The sequence below is a fragment of the Amphiura filiformis genome, chromosome 6, assembly GCF_039555335.1.
Source record: "Amphiura filiformis chromosome 6, Afil_fr2py, whole genome shotgun sequence".
Taxonomy (NCBI): domain Eukaryota; kingdom Metazoa; phylum Echinodermata; class Ophiuroidea; order Amphilepidida; family Amphiuridae; genus Amphiura; species Amphiura filiformis.
In genome coordinates, this window is record NC_092633.1 from 30,839,958 (window position 1) to 30,864,485 (window position 24,528).

The 24,528-nt window shown below is 35.9% G+C and overlaps 1 protein-coding gene across 1 annotated transcript in view; it reads right to left on the reverse strand.

Annotated features, from left to right (window-relative positions):
* The window catches only part of LOC140155254 (oxysterol-binding protein-related protein 8-like), a 98,596-nt gene that overhangs the window by 62,176 nt on the left and 11,892 nt on the right, over positions 1 to 24,528 (reverse strand). Inside the window, 1 exon segment of the mRNA XM_072178012.1 lies at positions 11,380 to 11,468. Within this exon segment, the coding sequence (XP_072034113.1) occupies positions 11,380 to 11,468 (89 nt within the window).

Genomic DNA, 24,528 nt, shown 5'->3' on the forward strand with positions numbered 1-24,528 from the left:
CATGAAAAACACCCCATGTTCATACAAAAACATGTTCACTTTCCACAGGAAGCTTGTGGAGACAGGCTCTTTGCTTTGCACATCTATGGCTTTAACGTATCAACATTCAAAGGTCAACCCATGTTAAATGTGCGTTCAAAGAGTCATCTAAATCTAAAGACCCATTGGACACAGTCTAAATCTAAAGACTCATTGGACACAAACTAGGCTGATTACTCATTTGAGGCTGTGAGTAAACATAAAAATATAAAATTGTGACAATTCCTTATTTTTTACCATTGACTATTGATATCAGCACAGAAATGTTTAAACAATGTGTTTCATGTCCTATATTTAGGCAGACAATATCATTCATACCTGCCAGGCATGGTATGGTATTACCGTCTGTGCATCTATCCACAATGTGTGCAGTACAATTATTGCTTGCCGTAAGCATAATATCTATATGAAAGATGGGTTCCACAGACAAACTGTAAGGCTAAAAATCAGGTGTGCAGTGGTCATTTCAGTAACCTAATTTCATGCCCATCAAAATGACCATCTGATGACACTCAATTGACCTTTTTTTGGTAAATCCCATAATTCCTTGCGTTAGACCCCAGATATCGTCATTTGACGTCACATCGACTTGCAATGCCCAGTAATGATGTTTGCGAAATGATGTGTGCATTGGTGCATCAAATAAGATGATATCTGGGGTCTAACTGCAAGGAATTATGGATATACCAAAAAGGTCAATCATCATTTAGAGCGTACACTCAGTAGATGTTATTTGCTATACTTTCCTTTGATTGTGCATTTTGGGCTACATGATACTGCTTTACAATGTATAATATGATACTTGTGTCAAAGTTTTCCAGAACATTATAACTTAAGCAGCTATATGATATGTACATGTAGTCTAATTTTAAAAAAAGTTGTAATAAAATTGTATATAATTTTTTCTCAGACATTGACTTTTTTTCTCTTAAAATTGTCCCAAGCTCATAATAAATAATACTGATTTCTATGAATATACAGGATTTATAAGATCCACCTTTCCGAAATATTTAAATTATTTCTTTTAAAATCCAGTATTTCAATTTATACATTTTGTGCAAAGCAATTTACTCACTCAAGACATGAGGAGAAAATAAAGGAACGTTCAGGTGACTACTGAGAAACTTCTGGGCTAATTTTGTGTCTGGAGGAATGATTCTGAGCAGTTGTGATAAATTTAACCTGTTGACCGCTTTGTTTTTCACCACATATTATTAGAAAATTCAGTGTGTGATCCTGTCATAACCACACGGTAGGACATGGCACATCGGAAGTCGCGTTATGGTTTGTGACCAATGTCGTGCATGAATGTTTGCTTTCCAGTTGTCACAAATAAGCATCACACGATAAACATGTGCAGTTGGTAGATGACAAATGCTGAAGGATAAGGTATTTTCATGAAGACTGTCCTCTTGTACTGTGACAACTCCTACAGTAAGCATGAAGTGCACCACCTATAGTTCTCTGTCTATGCTGTTATCCGGCTCAGATAGTGATAGTCATCATCACATGCAACTGGCAACACTATTGTGTTCAATAATCAGTCTGGGCATAAACATTTGCTATTTTCTCAATACGCTGCAGATATAGATTATCACTTGCTATTTGAATGATAAATTGGAGACCATGTTTCTATCTTTCTCAGTGGCGATGCTAGGGGGGCCAAGGGGGGCTACCCCAATATATTTCTTGCACCCCCCCCCCCCTCAACTTTCAAGGTAAAAAACCCCAAATTATGTAAATTCCCACTTTTTGCTGCAATTTTGCACAAAATTGGTCAATTTTGCCCCTCCCCCCCTGCAACCCGGAAAAAAATTCCTGGTGTCGCCACTGACCTTTCTTCTGTACAATCCAGTTGTAAATTACATGGTTTTCAATTTCTGTGTGATTAATCCTAACCATGCAAAACCACTGCACATGCATGCATCACATATGTGGTGTGTTGATGCAACCACTTTACGCACATACATATCTACCCATTGTCATTTATTACTTGATTCCAAATAAAACATGCTTATTGCAGTACATATTGGATTATGAAATCGCTATAGTGAGTATTAATAGCATATCGCCCTATTTACAAACTGCCACAAAAGTTACAAGTGACCGCTAGTGTACTTAAAATACCCTCGATACATGGAAATCCTTCCAGCGTTACAAGATTATGTAAAAACTAGCTGGTTGGCATTCAACTCAGATATGGGGAAAAAGTGAAACTTTAGATACAGCAAAGTATGTTTATCATAACTGAAATGTTATATATAGACTTTAAAATATCTTCTACTACTTATATTGTATCATATATCATCTTAAGTGCATCTTACAACATTTTTCCACATATATCCTCATTACGATAGACCATAGAAGAGACAGAAACAGTATAAAATATCCAGCATTTCCCTAATCTGTAAGCCTATCTGTCATTAGATCTCTGTATACTTTCAAAATATGCCATATGGCTCAGAGAATTTGGTTTCCAGGTAGAGGTGCCCAAAGCCACACCTGAAATTGATTAGGATAAATTTGCAATCAATACCTGTGATATGATCTATGCGCAAGACACGTCTCAATGCTGATGCGCATACACCAACCTTGCACAGGAAGCAAGGAATATGGAGAGCTATGCTTCTACAGAAAATTTTTTTTTTTTTGCCTTTTATGTATAATGTTAAAATTAAAGCTTGTGGTTATGCAGTCCTGTATCAGTTTGCTACTTTCAAAATGTCCTTACAAATATTATTTATTCTGATAAAAACAAGATCTTAAGGGGTCAAATAGCAATGTTTGCATGGTATTAGTGGGGTCTGAGAGCACATCAGACACACCAACTTGCATTTTGAATGAGGAATGTCCTTCTGATATCAAATAATAAGTTATTAAAATTTGATATTTTACATAAACTTTATCAATCTAATGATATGTACTGAAAGTGTATGTAACTGGGAGGAAAAGCCATCCATCATTTGAAATTTTCATAATGAAAATATATATTTTTAACCAAAAGACCTACAATTTTAAGTATTTTGGGGAAAAATGTATATCTTCAATATGAAAGGTCAAAATTTTCAAATGATGGACGGCTTTCCTCCCAGGTACATACACTTTAAGATCTTTGGGGTAAAATGTATATCTTTGATACAAAAGGTCAAATTTTCATATGATGGATGGCTTTTCCTCCCAGCTAGATACACTTTAAGTACATATCATTAAATTTATTAAGTTAACTTTGAGGACCTTCAAATATAAAAAATATAAATTTCTAATAATTAACCATAAAATTTATATCATATCGCCAATTTCAAACAATTCAAATTATTTGATATCAGAAGGACATTCCTCATATTCAGAATGCAATTTGGTGTGAACATCAAAGTGTTTTAGATTTAAGCAGTATTCCTTACATTTAAACCAATATGATATTTGTTTGACAATTGGCAATGTTTTGCAATGGTTATGACTTGAGTATACATCTAGCCGTAGTAAACTGTGCTTCATTGAAGTAAGACATGCTTATTTTGCTCTGAGCTTATCTTGTTTGCTACTGAGTTCTATTTGAACTTGCCTTCAGTTTTTGACTTGAATTTGTTTTTAAATTACAGCATGTAGTTTTTGTTGTTTGCTTTTATATTTTGTTGTCTGTCCCTGAAGAAGAGCAGTTTATCTGCTCGAAACGTCGGTTGTTTTTTTGTCCGTTTAGTGTTCGACTGCTATGTACACAGTGATTTTCATCACTTCCAGTGTACTGTTTTCCTGACACTTTTGTGGGCTCTGGAATTGGCAATTTTTGGCCATCGAACTTTGCTTATTTTGTGCCTACTCTGGATGTTTGGTTTAGCGTGTCTGTTTATATGCACAGTGATTTTCATCACATGTTCTAGTGCAGTTTTGTATTACCATTGATCCTTGTTGTTTTTGCAGGTTTAGCACTTTTGTGAGCCTTGGAACTGGTAATTTTTGGCTATCGAACTTTGCCTACTTCCTATGCCTACATTTGCTGGTTTTGCCCCACCCCCTGCATATTGTCTAGTCTGTATTTTACTTGTTTCCCCACATCAAGTTGGTGTACCTTGCTCGTTTTCCTTTCTATACATCTAATATTACAGTTGAGGGCTATAATAACACAGAATCTGACTAGGTGCTTGAGGTAAAACACAATTTGACTCCCTGTCTCCCTCTTTTACTAAGGATGAGGAAAACAATAAAGAAATAGCTGTATGTTTGCGTACAAATCAAATTGCACAGAGCCTAGAAAATATCAGTTGCATACATGCAAATTAGAAATTTGTCTGTCTATGTGTGTAACCAAGAGAAACTGACTCTTCAATTCAAAAGGGAATTTTAAAATTAAATACAGGATATTATTACTTTTGCAACTCACTTTGCAATGTTGAACAGATTCATTAGGTTTGTTGATTTTAAATGATTTTTTTTCGATGACAAAACCAAGTGGATTTTTACTCACTGCAATTAGAGAATAAAAGAGAGGAATGGTTGTGACTTGAGTATACATCTAATATTACAGTTCAGGGCTACAATAACACAGAATCTGACGAGGTGCTCGAGGTAAAACACAATTTGACTCCCTGCCTCCCCTCTTTTACCAAGGTGGTGGAAAACAATAAAGAAATTGCTGTATGTTTGCTTACAAATCAAATTGCACAGAGCCTAGAAAATATCAGTCGCATACATGCAAATTAGAAATTTGTCTGTCTATATGTGTAACCAAGAGAAACCGACTCTTCAATTCAAAAGTGAATTTTAAAATTAAATACAGGATATTATTACTTTTGCAACTCACTTTGCAATGTTGAACAGATTCATTAGGTTTGTTGATTTTAAATGATTTTTTTTCGATGACAAAACCAAGTGGATTTTTACTCACTGCAATTAGAGAATAAAAGAGAGGACTTCTTGTTTTTACTATCATGTCATAGATGAAAGACATGTCCAATATTTTGAGTAGTGGATGCTGGTGCATGTGAATTGTGGGCATTTCTGTGTGAATTGGGGTATTTCTCTACCACATCACTTCATTCATGTTTTCAAACAGTTTAGAAGTGTGAACAAATGTTCTGAAAAATTCTGAAAGAGAAAAAGCTTTTTCTGGAATTTCAAAAATTAAGGTTGATATTCCTTTGTACAGTAAAATCTTTTTTCTTCAAAGTTATAGTCGTTCGGTGGTGGACAACCAAACAGTTCGGGTTTTTGCCTTATCTTACTATAAATAGGGGAATGTTGTATGTATGTATCTATCTATGTATCTATCTATGTATCATGTATAAAGGCTCCGTCAGTTTCGATCCAAATGTCGCCAAATTCATACTTTCATACACATTCATCATTATGTGAAATTTTGGTTGAAAACGGTCAAGAATTGGCTGCAAAAACAGTGAAAATATGGGTAAATACGGGGTTTTTTGTTATAAAAATCGGTAACCAGCCTACGCGACACTGCAGCTGGCCGGCAGCGCGTCGGCACCGTGTGCGTAATGCGAATTACGCCAATGCGCGCGTAAACGGCGCAGGGCCACACGACTTGCGAGCCAGAGACCAGTGGACGGGTCACTGGATACCGGGTGAACACGTCCGCAGACACGCTATGAGATGAGGACGTAATAAATACGGGGAAAAGATGTGTGTTGTATAAACAACATGAAGCAGTACTATAAAGAAAAATTAAATTAAAATGAGAACGGGTTAAATAAATAAATAACATGGAAACGGAAAATCACAAGCGAAGCAGAAGAAACTAAAAAAGAACATGTAAGAAGAGACAGATTTAGATAAATAACAATGTACCTTTTCAATGATTCTACCTGTTCAGTAATTCTTCCTGTTATAGTGAACGCTCCCATTTACTCATCTAGCGGGGACCCGCGCGAAGCGCGGGTATCCCGCTAGTGTATAATAAAATGTATTCTTCAAAACTTTTTCTTTGTTGAAGGTTGACAAACAATAAACTTAGCTAACAGAGGAGAGGGCCCAATCTGTACTCCGCTATGATTTCTCCTGTATGAGAAACTACTATCCCTGATAACCCATCACTTTTTCCTCCGTAAATGCTTGCAAGAAAGCTTCTTAAAACTACTAGTAAATTACATGCAGTTAAGTTAATAGACCAATTTGCTAAATGATCTCCTTTCGGCATTTCCCTACCCAAGCATTTCTGTTTGCCGCCATAAGAATTGTTAATTTTTTATCGCAAACACCTGACTACCGCTCCCCAGGTAATCGCCGGTTCCCTTGGTAATTCATACAAATTCTATATTTCTTTGTTCATTTTTAACAATACTTATGTACAAGCCAAAGACAAGCATATATATATGAAATGTTTCATCAAGTACTTGCAATCTAATCCCATCTTCAGATTTTTTCCTCGTCTATAAAAATAAACTCGCTATCATCTTTGATTAAATGTACACGATACAGTTTATTGCGCACAAGATTTTCTAGTGGCTGATCCACCACAATCCAGAGGGCATCGCCAAGCTAGTCAACCAAATTACCATGCTTCTCATGTGATCAATGAATAAAATCTAGCGCTATACACGGCTATTTTTAGAATCAAACTACGGGTGTATCTATACACCCGAAAGGGGTTATTTAAAACTGGCTGATTTCCAGCACTTTGTTGTTATCTTGTAATCAAAGCTAATATAATGTGATGTAAGACAGCAATAAAAAAGAGCCAAATTTATAACAAGTACCACTGCAAAGTCAATGCTTCTCCGTAATTACACAGGGATAAAGTAAATCTCTTGTTGATAACTTGTGAAATGAAATGGTAACAAAATATTCCGTTGGAAGTACAACATTATTACCGTCTGTCTTTTTACCCTTTTAGCAAAATTAACACACTTGACTGCAAATGCCAATCAGAAATCTAAAAGAATTGTTTGATTGTGAGATGGTACTGGCTGGTAAATTGGTTTTGTCTTGTCATACAAGAGCACTTTCCTCTTGTGTTATAGTCAAGTGATTTCCCCCTCATCTTGGAAGAGTAATCAGTATCATACGATAAGTACACACGCTCAAAAATGCATTACTTGTTTTTTAGTGTATAGGTTTGTCACTCTAGGTTTTAAAACAAAGATCTCAAGACAATAGATTGCACTGAACAGTGAATGTGGTATGGTATCTAGTAATAATCATAATTCTAGTCATTTCAAAACTATTTTTTATAACACTGTTTACCAAGGAGTGGTGATTACCACCCAGGGGGGGGTACTCAGTACAAATGACCATACGGGGACGTGCCGCAAACATGGGTAGCATTTTCAGCCTTCTGGTATATCAATGACCCCCTTTTCAAAGCCTATTTTGGTATAAGGTCCTTTTTTCAAAATTTTCTCAATTTTTTCGTAAAACAGCCCAATTTTTCCTTAATCTAGCCAAAATTTTCACAATTTTCCCAAAAGTTTGGGAAAATTTGTAAAAACTAAGACAATTTTGGTTAAATTTGGCGAAAATTTCGACTTTTGGTATATCAATGGGTCCAAATTTCTTGAAAAATTGGTATATTTATGGGTCCACTTCCAAAATCTCATGCACGTCCCTACCAAAACCAAACTTGAGTACCCCGGTTACCACCCCTTTTGCTTATAATTATTTGCTTTTTTAAATACAATTGAGAAATTAATATTTCACCTAGAGTTTTAAGCTCAAACATTCTAAGTAAAAAACACTTTTAATACGAAAATATGACCTGAAAGAAAAGTTCAACAAATGAACCTTGTCATTTGTTTTTGTCATTTCATTGCTGATAGAAAGGAATACACAAAAGTGATGTAGAAAGCCCCTTCTTGTGTCCACTACTTCACCTCAAGTGGCCATTTTGTAATATTAGACATTTCAACATCGGGTACATCAGCAATAACTTGTGCATGCATGTGGTTTGATTTTATGCAGAAGACACAGAAATTACACTGATATATAACTAATAAACAGAAGATCTTCAAACACTTTAAAAAATCCTGTAATTCCAGAAGAGTTCTCATGGTAAGTGACCTGAACCAAAGTGGTAGTGGTCGAGGAAAGACGGGCCCATTAAGGTCAATATTCATACTGCGTAGTTGACAGTAATATTTTAATGTAAATAAACGACGCATAACATGATCTCTGAACTTAATATTTGGACTTAATATATTAATTTGTCGGATCTTGAGACTTGACGATTGAAGACAATGAAAATTCTACTTGACAACAGCAATAGTCTTTTATCTTACAATAAAGACAAAATATATTTTAGTGACAAGTTTAGTATCAAAATAATTGTACAAGATTGCTCTGTTCAAAGATCACTATCTGTCATGTTGATTAGTATTGGCAAAAGTTACAAAAAAAATGGTTGTGCAACTTTTGGGACACCCTGTACTATAGAAGTCTACCTAAGCTTGCAATAATGTAATGGCAAATAGATGATACGACTGCAAAATGCTTCAATAACACAAGAAGAAACCTCGAGTATCACCATTAAAGAAGCAATAGATATAAAAAATCTTTTCAAAATTTTAGTTAATCAGACACTGAATTGTAAGTGCATGTCTTATACTGTCCCATACCCAATAGAATACTGTCTTGTAATTTCTGTCCATCTTGTCAAATGACCGAATCTGCAAGAAGGTTATGTACACAAAATTATGTAGCCCTACATTTCCGATGGTATAAAAATCTAATCTTTTTTTAAGTGAGGGATGAAGCTATAGTACCATGAAGTGCCCCTTTTAAGTTGGATGCATCAAATCAATGCAGCAATAACAGGCTATATACATGGAGCAGAGTAGAGAATCCATATGATATGGAACCGATGACCTTAAGTAAGGTATATGCATGCCTGCAAGACTCATTTGGTTACGTTAACCTATGAAACCTGAAATAATATAGTTTTTAAAATATCTGCACAAAAATCTTCAACTCGCATCAATTCTACATTTTTAAACATCCGCTTTACCCCTGACAAATATTATTACGTACGGTGTAATAAACACTTAGATCGGCATCTTTGTGGCATGGAGTTTGAAGTTTCACTACATTATATAGTATAACATGACTTGAGAGCGACATCACCATCTAGCATTCCACGTACACGAGTCTATAATATATACACAGTTGCCTCACTACTTTCTTGTTATGCAAGTAGCAAATATATCTATAGGAATTATGCTTGATTACATCTATCTCAACTTTGGATAAGAATTGTTATGCAGTTGCATTAGGACAAATTGAGTACCACAGATTTATCAATGATTTTTATCTGTTGAGGCCAAGAAAAAAGAGGCAGACCAGTGACTGAGGATTCAATGGGCTATTCTAGTTGAAATCCTTACACCTCCTATGGATGACATAGCCTTAATCTCCCACGCAGGGGGATGTAAATTTCAAATGGAGTCACGCATTCAGGTACCTCCATTTGGAATTCACACTCCCTGTGTGAAAGATTTAAGGTCATGTCTTCCATAGGGGGTGTATGGATTTCAAATGGAATAGCCCAAATCTAGTTTGGCGTGCATCCCTTAAACGTATTCAGCTCAGATAGAATGTCCTGATAAACACTTTGGTTAGCCCCTTGCAAGAGCTGACATATTGAGTATTATCATGGGAGGTGGTGCAGTGGTTAGATACACTGAATATATTGGTAATGATGAGTGAACAAATCTCATCCAGAATGAACAAGTTCTCTGACCTGAATTGAACTGATTATTCACATGTAGTTGACATCAATGTAACAAATCATTTTTGTAAGCCTACACCAAATTAGACAATTGTCAAGACTTCATTTAGAGCTTACAGCTTTATTCCACAATTTGAATAATTCTTGTCTTGATAAAGTAGGCTGACTCTGTGAAAGCTTACAAGAAGGTAATACTATGTACCTACAAATCACACCCACAACTCACTTTCTCCCGGCCACTTTTTCACACAAATTACATGTATGGACGCAGTACTTGAATAATCTGAGTAAATAGCTTAGGTGTAGCTACAAGCAATTCTATATTAGAATCTGTGAAATTAAGGGTCACCAACCATGTTGGCACCTTATAATGTGATACCATTTCTGAATAGCACACTGGAAGTTCAATTTGCAACAAATTTAGAAAGAGAAATTAATTTGGTTTCACTGCATTGGTATTCCCAACACATAAATCAGAAACCCAAATATAATTGGTCGCAAAAATTGAAGCTTATGCCTATACAGCCACGGCTACAGCCACAATGGACAAGTGAGATCCACATTTATCCTTCAAAAATAAGATGATGCCTGAAGAAAACCTAGTTTCCATAAATAAAAACTGACAGGTCCACATTGATGCATATTCTGGTTAGTGCCACATCACAATGCACTAAGTGCAAATAATCTATCTTCACCAAACACAATAATTGAAATCTGTAGTATCAGATCAGGCATACTTCTTCTTCTGCTACTGGTTACTGAATAACCTCCTCTTCGTGGGATGTATAATACAGTGTGACTGAGCAGACCCTATTTACCCCAATAGGAACACTGTGAGTCCACCAGTGGGGACATAATATTGTAGTTTGCTTCTCAGTCACAATGGTTCAAAGACCCAACAGACACAGTGTGATTGATGGCTTGACATCTCAATGGCTATTTGTCCTGGTTCTTCTAGCTTGGAGAGCCAGCATGAAGGTCACATGGTCAATCTGCTTTCATTTCTGAAGTTACCAATATGATCTGTCATTGCAAGAATTATATTTTGAACACAGAAACAATATATCCTGATCAATTGATTACAAAAGTTCTATTATACATCTCCGTAACTAAAAACATCAGGTTTAATATATTTACAGAGCTGAGCTGCAACAGTTTGAGATCAGCTGATCTTGCATTCTGAACTTTTATAACCAATCTTAAAGGAGAATATTACTGATGAAAACATGCTTTAATCTGTTATAAACGTAATTATTGAACACACACTGGTTTTACTGAAAATGGGATGATATTTACCACAACATCAAATGAAACGTGCCATTTCCCACCATGTGGTATGTAAGTCTCGCGCCAGTGTCGAACGTGCTGATGGGATAGCTTCACACTCTAGTGAGAGTACAGTGATGCCATAGATATTCAAAACCTTTGTGTGTTTGATGACGTCACTGTACCCACACTGAAATGTATGAAATAAAATCTAAATAACACGGGGCTGGAACTGACACATTTTATTTGATTTTACTGTAAATGCTGCACCGTTTTCAGTAAAAACAGTGGATATGTGTTCAATAATTATGTTTATAACATTTAAAATAACACGTTTTCATCACTTGCATTCTCTTTTAATACCAGTCCTAATGCATTTTCTTCAAGACCTGCTTGTGACTTACCCTGCTTCTTGGTGCTTGGAATTTGCCTGATGGCATTTGTAATAAATCCTTCCCAAAGAACTCTTCTTGGCCATCTTCAGCACCTTGCCCTGCAACAAAAACAAAAACAAAACAAAGAGCCTTGATATTAGTGAATTATTGTCAACTACAGCATTTAAAAATAAATTCTGATGCAGTTGCAGTGAATTGTATTGTTTCATTATAGCACTTGTCAAAGTGTCAGCATGGTTTAAAAACACTAACCATGAGATGCAGCTGCTTAAGATGAAGCAGGTTCTTAAAAGGCAATATTACAATGTATTATGAAAGTACTGCACAGGTCAACTAGGACAAACTGTCACAGTGGCCACATTACAGTTACATTTAATCACCTACTAAATTTGGGTCGATTGAGTTCATATTTATTGGTCGAGCTATGAGTTTAAAATATTGGACGAGACGTAGTCAGTCAAGTCCAATATTTCATAGTGAGACCAATAAATATTGGGTGTAAAACATCCAATTTTATCCTTTTTTGGATATAATATTTTCACACACTTAGATTTATTAAAACATATAATAATGATAAATGTTGGACATAGATGTGACTGTGAGGCTTGGGCACCTCCAAGAATGATAAACAACCCCATTGGTGGCTTCTGAGAGTACGACAAGATACAGTATTACAACTGGATGCTGAGGAACATTGGTTTCTCTCTGATATTGAGAGATAAAAATAAGAGATGTTTTTGGCTATATATTGTGCAAGAAGAAAAGCATTGAAAATGTTGACAAACAATTTATGCAGAGGACAGTGAAATGTTGCATTGGTAGAGGAGGCATCTAGCAATAGCATTGACAGGTGGCCTAAAGACATGGACGGGAGAGAGCATGACGTCTGCCACATATATGGCAGCAGGTTAGGATGGATGGTGAGCCAAGTTAAAATCCACTGACGGGTCAATGTTCAAATCCCCCCCCCCACACACACACCAGTCTATTTCTCATAGCAAACTTTAACTGTGATATTACAGTTTACATAATTCTTGAAGTCTGTAGTAATATTGCACTCTTCAATGCACTCTGTCTGTGTGCAGTCCGTCTGGGTAAATAATCACATGAAATCGGTCTTTCAATTAAAAGGAGCGCAACTGCGCTGATACTCCTAAACATGGTCTGATGGGTGCAGCAAATCTGTCCTCCTTGATATCCATGCTCAAAATCACAATGCACAAATTTGCAACAGTTTTCTATATCCAAATTGATTGGCACACTTGATTTGGTACATATTTTACGAACAAACAAAAATTCCGATAGATATGACAATCATTTATTTTGCAGCTTTAGTCTAGTTTAGAATGGCTATTGGATGGAAGCAATAATTTTATGACACTAAAACTGTCTATTTAGGAAGCATATAATAGGGCCAGTATTCCAATTATGAGCACTTCCTTCGAGTTTTGCACAGTAAGAGTCAAGACTGTTGAATTCTGCAACATTTAGTAGTCCCAGTTGTGGTGCAAGTCCTGTGTTATTCATTGAGGGCAATATTAACAATAAAACAATATAGAAGGGGTTTTGATTGTAGATTTATGTAATGCTGCATTGGACAGCAGTGACCCATAGCCAAAGTGTTTGGAATTTAATATACTTCAACATGACAGGCACTTGAAATTTTCCATTATTTTGTCGCTATCTTTTCATATTTGCGCATACTGTTAAGTGTCAAAACTTAAGGCATGCAGAACTCAAACAGTAATGCACTTTAAATCGCAGCTTGCTGAGCAAAAGTAAAATTATCCGTAGGTACACTATTTGCCTTCCATGAGCGACATAGTATGCAAACATCCTGTGAGGAGTTGGTTCTACCTCAATGGTTCCTTCTCATCATCTGACGTAACCTCGTTACTGTACAAGTACATATGTACATGTACCAAAAACCAACTTCAGAAATTAGCTTCAGAAATTTAATTCAGTTGGTATATTTCATATTCACCTTTTACTCTCCTAGCAAAAATGCAAAGAGCAACTCCTTGCTTTTATTAAATAAAAGACTGTGAAATGTTGAAATATTTTAAGCTGATGATTCAACAGACATTTTCAAAGTTATTCAAAGTTACTTTTACATATGGGTGAAGTGGTGCGCATCACCTTTAACCAAAATATAAGACACTCACAACACAGATCCTGATGGATAAGATGAAGTAGCTCAAATGCCTGGAGGAATAAATAAGCCAGTGTACAACAACCAGAAAGATGTCTGAATCACAGCATCATGTACACAGGCGACAATTGGCCAAACTATTCCTATTCACACCATTGTAATCTGCCTCTATACAGTCCCTCCGGTCTATCATATATGACTTGTATTATTTACCCTTTTTGTGGCACATTGGAAGTTCAAATAACCATGCTTTAGAGGCACCTGATCGATTGCAATCATGAGACAAGTAGTATTCATCTTGTTGACAAGAAGTGCCCATGCATTGGCAGGGGTCACCCTTACAGGCACTCAGAAAGGGCTATTCCAGTTGAAATCCATACACCCCAGAAGATGTGATCTTAATTTCCCACACAGGGAGTGTAGATTTTAAATGGAGCCACCCATTCAGGAAATCCCATTTGATATTCACACTCCCTGTGTGGACAATTAAAGGTTATGTCTTCCATAGGGGGTGTATGAATCTCAACTTGAATAGCCAAATCTGTGCCAAAACTCCCAAGCATTTTCAAATTAAATGCTGAAATAAAATTGATAATGCACATGATAGCCCTGCACCTGACTTACTTTTGTACTCTTTTTTATGTTTGGATTATGAAATATTATACCATATCTACTGCTCAACTATATTTCCCGCTCGCATAATTATATCAACACATATCTATATAAATAAAAGGAAGTCGCTAAATCTTGTCCAGAAGCAGTCTCCGAGATGCTTTCACTTTCAGCTGATTTATTCGTACATTGATCGGGTACATATTGCCATTAAACCATCTGACATTCATTTTTGTAAAACTATTCAGTCACTATGGAAATAACAAAAAAAATGTTCGGTTGCTAGGCCGTTGAGGTCAATAACCTTATGGTTCAGTTCATGACAGCAAACACGTAAAGCATAGCGGTGTCCAACACGCGGTAAGTGGCGAAGTCACGCACCTCTTGCGCGCACACTGCACCATGGTTTCACGCGCATTGCGCCGCATGGTATGGACGCATTTAATGTTGGCTTACCGGCGTAGGGCCTCACGATATGTTTGTCTGGGTGTGTACGTGACTGACTGCTTCTCTGAGACAGTGGCGGATCCAGGAATTTGGAAGGGGGGGCACACTCGGAAGTTTTTTGCCGCCACCTTTTTGAATGGCCACAAAGCACCATTGTGTCGCGTGTCGTGCAGCCGGCTGTGTCCCCTCAGAATTGGAAACTGGGTCAAAGCAAAGGCCTTGAAGCCATTTCTGGGGGATCATTGGGTGGGGGGGGGTTATTGGGTGACAGATTTGCAAAAAAGTCCACTTTCAGATGGAATGTTAAAATATAGCTAACAGAGTCGTTCAACTGTTCAGTATAGCCCGAAAAGATTAAATGATAGGGGGTGGGTGAGCCCACTTTAGTGGAACTTAAAAGTCCACATTTTGGAAATTCTGCGACCCCTGCAAATAAATCCTGGCTATGTAGGCCTAGCTATTAACACGGGCTCGCTTTAAATGTTTTGCTGCTTTTCAAGCAACCTCTTCTAACATTAATGTTTTAATGATCAACCATTTTGTCACAAGCTGTTTCAAAAGAAATCTGAGGGATTGAGTGAGTAACAACATTATCACAGGTCTGGATATTCATTTAAAGTTATTTAGCTTCTTTAATATGACAGGAGCTAACGTATGATTATCAAGCTAACATGGTCATTACTATACTGGATGAATAATCTACACCAAGACACCATGATTATCATCATCACCGTTTACCATGTTTACTAACCACTCCCGTGTACTAACCGCTCCCGTTTACTCAACTAGCGGGGACCCACGCGAAGCGCGGGTCTCCCGCTAGTTTTAAATATTTGATGGTAATAGGATATTATGATAGTGGACTAGCTCAACTCAACCTATATACATGATAATACTTTCTGAATCTCATGAATCATGGCAACATTACTATCTTGTAATCTCTGAACAAAGGTGTCCGATAACTACTTTTGAGTTCATTTGTCGAGACCAAGTAAGTTTTTTTGAAAGTAAGAAACCTTCCAGCTTTCTCAAAAGTGTCTGATCTTTTTGTGTTTTAGGACAAGACATTTGAAAGAAATAATTTTCATATAAAAGTTACGGTTTCTAATATACGCTGAGTGTCTTTTCATGCTATAAATGTTGGCATTTATACAGCGCTAGCTTTCACATGTATCAAAGTGCTTTGTATTTATTCCACTATCGTTAGAGTGTCAGCTGCCTTACAATGCCCAATCTTTGGGCAGTGCGCAATAGGCAATATTCCTAACAGCTGTTACAGCTCCCCATTTCACCCCTGGGTAGAGAGAGGCAAGTGAGGTAAAGCGCCTTGCCCAAGTGCACAACAAGATGGCACTGCCGGGACTCAAACTCGCAACCCGCCGATTGCGAGGTAGAGCCCATACCGCTGCGCCACCGCGCCCCTTAAACAAGGTTAACATTATCCAATAAGATAGCTCACAACACACCTCACATCATAATAAACACACAAGCCATTTGCATACTCATTGTATACTAACATGATCTTATTGATCTATTATACCCAAGCATCATCAAACGCCTTCTTATAGATGACGATACACAGCACATCCAACTCTCTTCAGATCAAACAAAAAGTAACTTCTAATTTAGTCCTGTTCCAGAGGCAGAGTATAATTTCCATATATATTTCAATGTTCAGATAGCTTGATCAACTGATGTGATCGTACTAGTAACATCAAATTTATAGACGTCAATTCTAAGACACAAAGCTTGCCGTAAGTGGTAGAAAGCAGAAAGAAAACTATAAATATACAAGCCAATGCCTGAAAGACACTAATTGAGAAGCTTTCCTTCCTCTATTGAAAGGTTTCCAATTATTTATTCCGATGCCAGCAACCAGAAAATGAGGCCAATCAAAAATACTCTATTCATATTCATATTCACATTCGGTTTGCATTGTGTGCTCCTCCTCCTCCGTGCAATTGTTCAAGAAAATTCCATCATCATCAATTTTCTTCACCAAGTCCACAAATAAGAATATATCCTGTTCATAGCATTTTTACAGACTGACCAATATCTTAAGGAGTGATCAAATTGTTGTGCTTCCACAATTCATCTCAAATCAAGGCCTTTCAACAGAAACCATGGCAACATCTGGTAATTCAATTCAATTCAAAACATTACCAATTATGACAACCACTGTCAGCATTGTTCATAAATGAACTTCCATTATTTGAAGACGATGTACACAAATATGACACAATATTCAAGTGTCATTCTCTGCACCACTATGATTTTCATTTTTTGCATAAATACTTATTACATATAACCTATGGAAGAGCTACATGCCCAGAGTTAATAAGATTTTTTTATTTTGTTTTCAATGATGACTGTGATCTTTAGTAGATAGGCAGACTGCTATCTCCAGTAGATAGCAAATATGACACAATCTGATCTACTCAGACCAAAGCTGGAAATTTTAAAAATTGATTTATTATCATCACTTACTTACCTTACTTAGTACCTAAGCTAACTGACGCTGAAATTACAAAATTTTAAAGTGTCAATTTTCTTGTTTTTTGCTCCCAATATTTGCCTAAATCTCAATTTCATTATTGCAGACTTTGGTCTGATTGGATAAGATTGGGTCATATATAAAATAAAATGGGGGTTCTTGTACAACATGGTATGGATGTCACTCCTGTTGGATATTCTTTGAAAATAGTGATCATAATTATACAAAATAAAGCACAACTTGTGGGTGGGGTGAGGTACCCTCACAACAAACTGGAAAGAACACATACATTTTGCATCATATTAAAAGGCCAATCTACATAGGAAGGCATATCTTCTCCAACATGGTACTTTTATGGCCTGCATTGCACCTGCATCAGTTTACCACAATACTGTAAATTGCGTGGGAAGTATAAAAGTCACATTCTTCCCAGCGTAATTTTTACAGCATCTTGTAATATGACACTTATAACACTCTTCCATTATACATTTACATGCTACATCTGTTTACAAAATTTCTCAACAATCACACTGTTACTGTGTGAAATATGCACCATATAGACAATCGTATGCCAATACATCCGGATTTCAGACCTATCACATAGAGGTGTATAATACTCCATGTACAGATTGCCATAAATGTGCTCCTTCCCTCACCTTTGATTAATACAAACACCTATATGTGACCAGCTCCAACAAAACCTGGAACAAGTCGCCAGGCATGTTTTTGAGTCATAGACCTTTAAAGATGACATTCCCATAAAAAATGAAATTTTAGAATTCGTAATGTCATGGTATTTGACCTTGGGACTGAGCGGACTTTCAAATTCTTGAGAGTTCTTATTAAAAAGAGATTCATTTAATCAATAATTGACATGCAGTTGAACTATGATAATCCCTATTCAATCCTATGTAAAGCAGAAAACTAATTAGCCAATTACTCGGAATAGCAGTTCAGCAAAAACATCAAGGTATCATTTACAAAATTATCCATATCTTGAAAAGTATTGATGCTATGTATATAATTCTGGTAACATTTTCAAGCTTATTGTCCTGTACTTACATTTTTATTCAAATCATGAAATGTCAAAAATGCGACTTGTTCATGGTTTTGTCAGAACGGGTCACAAATGCGGTCTTTTTAATATCATTACTTTCAAGTTTCCCGACATATGTTTCGTCACAATAAAAACCCTTATTAGTTTATGGGTCAGACTATTTACTGCCTTACAACAAATTATCACCACCTGAAAATGTATGTGCTGCAAGACAAGCAGAATGGTTTTATTGGGCTATTCCAGATGAAATCATCACACCCCATGGAAGATATGATCTTAATCTCCTACATAGGGGGTGTAGATTTCAAATGGAGTCACCCATTCAGGTAACCCCATTTGAAATTTGCACTCCCTGTGTGGGAGATTAAGGTTATGTCTTCCATAGGGGTGTATAGATTTCAACTGGAATAGCCCCTTGTAAATTGCTTAGCTTTTGATAGAAGATGGAGAGTTCTTGATCCAAACAAGAAAAAAAAAGTATGAGCGCTAGATACAACATGAAAAGGGGAGAGGGGAGACTAGTCTCATATCAAAAGATATACATATTGCACAGTCTTTACTATCATTAAGAAGAACTAAAAAGCATGTTAACTTTGGAATCAATTGAATTTTGCAGGCACTTGAATTTTCTCAGAAATGGCAATTTATACAATTCAATTTGCACAAGCTACTTTCACTACAACAACACAATTAGATAGTGAAATTTTATATTCATCAAAATTGATTATATTTTTATATTCAATTACAGGAAAAGCTCTTTCATGTTTACTGCTTCACTCTCACCAAAAAATATTTTGTGGATTCTTCCTTTGCTTTGAGTATAATATGACAACGCACTAGAACTTTATTATCCAGGCCTCAAATATATGATCTTAAAATGAGGGTTGCAACATCTCAGTGTTCATTTGCTTTTTGTAGTCAACTTGACTGCTCAGTGCCAGAAGTGGAGTGTAATAGCTGCCATGTGTAGATGAGTACAATATACGGTGTGTAAATTGCCAAATGTTCACAGGGCAGCTATTGCACCTACCCACTTCTGGCACTGAGCAGTTGAACTATTCAGAACCAAAAAGTTTTTAACCATTAGGCTGCGATCACATAGAAGTATACTATTCGGGTATACGGTGCACGTTTTGCAGGTTCACGCGTATAGCTTAAATCGAGCAAGGCAATTTCATAGTACCGGGTCACATAAGGCTACGATCGCATAGAAGTATACTATTCGGGTATACGATGTACGTTTTGCAAGTGCACACGTATAGCTTAAATCGAGCAAGGTAATTTCATAGTACCGGGTCACATAAGAGCTATTCGAAAAGGCCGTATACCTGCGTTTAGTATAGTATAGTGGGAATCGCGCGTGTTCGATTTTAGTGCAGCGTATACCATCCAAATTTTAAAAACCTAAACCATATGTGGGTAAATTCATCTTATTCTGCACATTATGACACCTCATTGAATGCACTGTGACCTCAAGAAGTAAAGTTACAAGCATTTGATAAGGCGAAGAAAATGGGTAAACTGAGATTCTCGCTGTTCGCTATACGAAATACGCGCATTCGATCAGGCTGAGTTCACATAGTATACTCCTATATGAACTCAGCCTGATCGAATGAGCGTATTTCGTATAGCTTAATACCATATCTTCTATGTGAACTCAGCCTTACTGTTATGATGTTATATGGAGGTTCCACAGTTCTAGAGGTGAAAACTCAAAACTGCAGCCTGGGAAATATAAAAGTTTGGCTAAACAAACCTATATTTTATGTTGAATAAGTGTGTACTACAGAATTGGCTAGTTAAAGACATTACCTTTTCAGTAATGTACTATCGCATGTATTGGCATATACACATATTGAAGTGATTGCTTATTTGTGTACATCCATATCAAAACGATGCACTTGTCGGATGCTACATGTGTCTCATTTCATATAATAGCTAGGAATACAGAACAGACTCAATTCAAGTGGAGGTCACTTCAAATAATCCCCAAGTGACATGGTTAAGGAATGTTCTCTGTATTCTTAAACCATGTGACTTGGGGTGATTTGAAGTGACCTCCACTTGAAATGAGTCTGGTATTCATTCCTAGCTATTATGTGAAATGAGACACATGTAGCAGCCGACAAGTGCATCCTTTTGATATGGATGTACACATTTGTACATGTTTATGGCTATAATAATGGACAGTTGACTATCACTAGGTCAACAGTCACAACTATCTGTTAAAAAGTTGTTTGACCTTACTGAATGATCTATTTTGTCACCATCAACCTCCATTTCCGATTCCATACTTGGTCCAATGTCTATGAATGATGAGCTAAGAAGATGAGCATGCAGTGAGCTTCTTTTACACAAGCCATATAACACCATTGATTATTAGGTAATTCCCTCTTGTCTTTTGTATTTTCATAAGCAGAATATTAGTGCCATTGGTAAGGCTAAAGGCTGCACATTCCGAGTAAGCTTACACCTGAGACATATTTAATAAAATATTACAAGAATCTAATTATCTTCTTATTTCATATTATGTTTTAAATATGTTACTTAGTTTTAATTTCTGTGCTCCATACTGTTTACCCAGATCTGAAAATATATGGCAGGTTCAGAGGCCCAATGGCCCGCGAAAATTGGCTCTGGCCCACAAAGTTGATATTCTGTGAGCCCAATTGGCCTGCACATTTTTCTCTCAACTTGTTCATGTATGGCCGATATTGGTTTTATTTTAGAAACTGGTACTGTGAGAGCATGGATAAGCTGGAGTGGGTAGCTCTTTTGACTACAAATAGCTTTGGTAGATGTATGAGGTATGATGTATGAGGTATTTAATTTGAAGTAACATAAAACAGTAGATCACGATTGTATTGCACCTCACGGCATATCCTGATCAAAATAAAGCACCTTGAATGAAGTATTTCCTGTAGTCATCAATTTGTACACACAGTCTTGCTATACATGTAAATACTGAATGCACCATCTCATTCTTAGAACAAATCCACAATCATTTATGCTGGAAGATATAGTTTAATACATATGCATTTCAACACTCTTTTAGATGAGAATAAAGTTATTACCAGAATTTGCCTTTCATGAAATTCTCCAAATTATTCCAAACCTATATTGCTACCGTACTTTAAGGCCCATTCAGTGATTTGCTCATCCGGACGATCATAAATATCATCAAAATTCAGATTTTGGTACTTTTGTCATTGTCATAGATGTGCTAACATAGCCTGCAAGTGGTTCAGTCGAAAGCTGTGTATTTAAGACAAAATAAGGCATTTACATGAATCTAAATTAACTACATGTATTTGAATGGGGCTTCAACTTTGTCAATACTGCTGTTTTCTTAGTTTTTCACTTTCGCTGGGATCACTGAATAGGACTTTAATTTTGTTAACTTATCATTTACAAAATTACTAATTGTATGCAATTAATATATTATTTCACTCTTATTGTTATGTTCTTTGTTTTTCTACATTTCATCTGTAGAACATGACCATGAGCTAAATAAAGGCGTTTACATGTTTTCAGGTGCTTGTCATGTCCTTGAGATTGTTGACTACATTTTTATTACATTAGTTGATACATTTAGTTTTTAAAAAAATTTGCAAATCAAACAAAAGACATGGGTAGGGTTGATAAATATTATTTCTTTTACTTGGCCATTTTATCATTACATTTTTGTGGCAGAAACGGATTTAAACTTTCAACCTCTGTAGTGTCTAAGTTTATGATATAATACTTGTTATCCACTGATGATAAGGGTCAAATAAAACCTGTTGTAGGCTGCAATCTACAATACATATATATGGTTGCTATATAAAAAGTGATGATTACTTTTTGTCACTATATTTCATATTTGCTATCTACTGAAGATAGCAGTCCACCATTGCCTTTTCATATTTTGTTATTTACTGGAGATAGCAGTCTGCCTATCTACTGAAGACCACAGTCAACCACCAATGATATGAATTGGCTTTTTCATATTTGCTATCTACTGATGATAGCATCCACCACCACCAACTGAAGATACCACTAGCCATTAATGACAGGAATTTACTTTTCATAACTATCCACTGAAGATAGCAGTCCACCACCAACTGAAGATACCACTAGCCAATAATGATAGGAATTTACTTTTCATAACTATCCACTGAAGATAGCAGTCCACCACCAACTGAAGATACCACTAGCCAATAATGATAGGAATTTACTTTTCATAACTATCCACTGAAGATAGCAGTCCACCACCAACTGAAGATACCACTAGCCAATAATGATAGGAATTTACTTTTCATAACTATCCACTGAAGATAGCAGTCCACCATCAATGATAAAAACTGCCTTTTCATATTTGTTATAACAGAAAATTAGCAGCCCATCATCAATGACAGGAATTAACTTCCCATATCTGCTATCTAATGATGAAAACTGATTTTTCATAAATTTGCTATCTACTGATGATAGCAGTTCACCTTCTATGATGAAAAGTGATTATTCATATTTGCTATCTACTGATGATAGCAGTTCACCATCTATGATGAAAATTGATTATTCATATTTGCTATCTACTGAAGATAGCAGTTCACCATCACTGACAGGAATTGATTTTTCATATTTGCTATCTACTGAAGATAGCAGTCCACAATCAATGGTAGGAATTGCATAATATTTGCTATCTACTGAAGATATCAGTTCACCATCGATGATGAAAATTGATTATTCATATTTGCTATCTACTGAAGATAGCAGTTCATCATCAATGACAAGAATTGACTTTTCATATTTGCTATCTACTGAAGATAGCAGTCCACCACTAATGGTAGGAATTGCCTTTAATATTTGCTATCTACTGAAGATAGCAGTCCACAATCAATGGTAGAAATTGCATTTTAATATTTGCTATTTACTGAAGATAGCAGTCCACCACTAATGGTAGGAATTGCCTTTAATATTTGCTATCTACTGAAGATAGCAGTCCACCATGAATGGTAGAAATTGCCTTTTAATATTTGCTATCTACTGAAGATAGCAGTCCAACATCAATGATAAAAATTGCCTTTTCATATTTGCTATCACTGAAGATAGCAGCCCATCAATGACAGGAATTAACTTCCCATATCTGCTATCTACTGAAGATAGAGCAGTCCACCATCAATGATCAAAACTGATTTTCATAAATTTGCTATCTACTGATGATAGCAGTTCACCATCTATGATGAAAATTGATTATTCATATTTGCTATCTACTGAAGATAGCAGTTCACCATCAAGGACAGGAATTCACTTTTCATATTTGCTATCTACTAAAGATAGCAGTCCACAATCAATGGTAGGAATTGCATTTTAATATTTGCTATCTACTGAAGATAGCAACCTACCACTAATGGTAGGAATTGCCTTTAATATTTGCTATCTACTGAAGATAGCAGTCCACAATCAATAGTAGGAATTGCATTTTAATATTTGCTATCTACTGGAGATAGCAGTCCACCATCAATGGTAGATATTGCATTTTAATATTTGCTATCTACTGAAGATAGCAGTCCACAATCAATGGTAGGAATTGCATTTTAATATTTGCTATCTACTGAAGATAGCAATTCACCATCGATGATGAAAATTGATTATTCATATTTGCTATCTACTGAAGATAGCAGTTCACCATCAATGACAAGAATTGACTTTTCATATTTGCTATCTACTGAAGACAACAGTCCACAATCAATGGTAGGAATTGCATTTTAATATTTGCTATCTACTGAAGATAGCAACCCACCACTAATGGTAGGAATTGCCTTTAATATAGGTTTTCTCAGTTAATTTAACACAGTTTTCATTATATTTAATATCCCGTTAAGTTTGAATTCGTCCATAAAATTTTGAAGTGTCAATTTGTAAACTTAAATTTCGTCTTTGGTCAAACATATTCATATTTTTATCAAACATATTCATACAATGTTCATTTAATTTCATCCAAATGTATTTAAATTTCGTCCAACGTAGGGGTTATCAACTTAATGTGTAAATATATTTCGTCTTTGATCAAATCTTTTCATATTCGAGTCATTCAATTTCGTCTTTAACATAAAGCATGTAGAAGTAGGCCTGCATATTTTCTTTTTCTTTCTGTCTTACTCTCTTTCATTCTTTCTGTTTATCTTTCCATTTTTATATATTTAATATTTCTCTATTTTCTTTATTTTGTTTTCTATCTTTTCGCTATTTTGTTCTTTTCTTTTCTTTTCATTTTTTATTTTTTTGCATTTTTTTTTTGTTATTTGTTTCTTTCTAATTTTTATATCATTATAATTTCAAACGTGGTTGTATGGCCCTCTTTGTCTCGCTCCCATATTATTGTGATATTCAATTCAATTCATTGAATCGAAAATG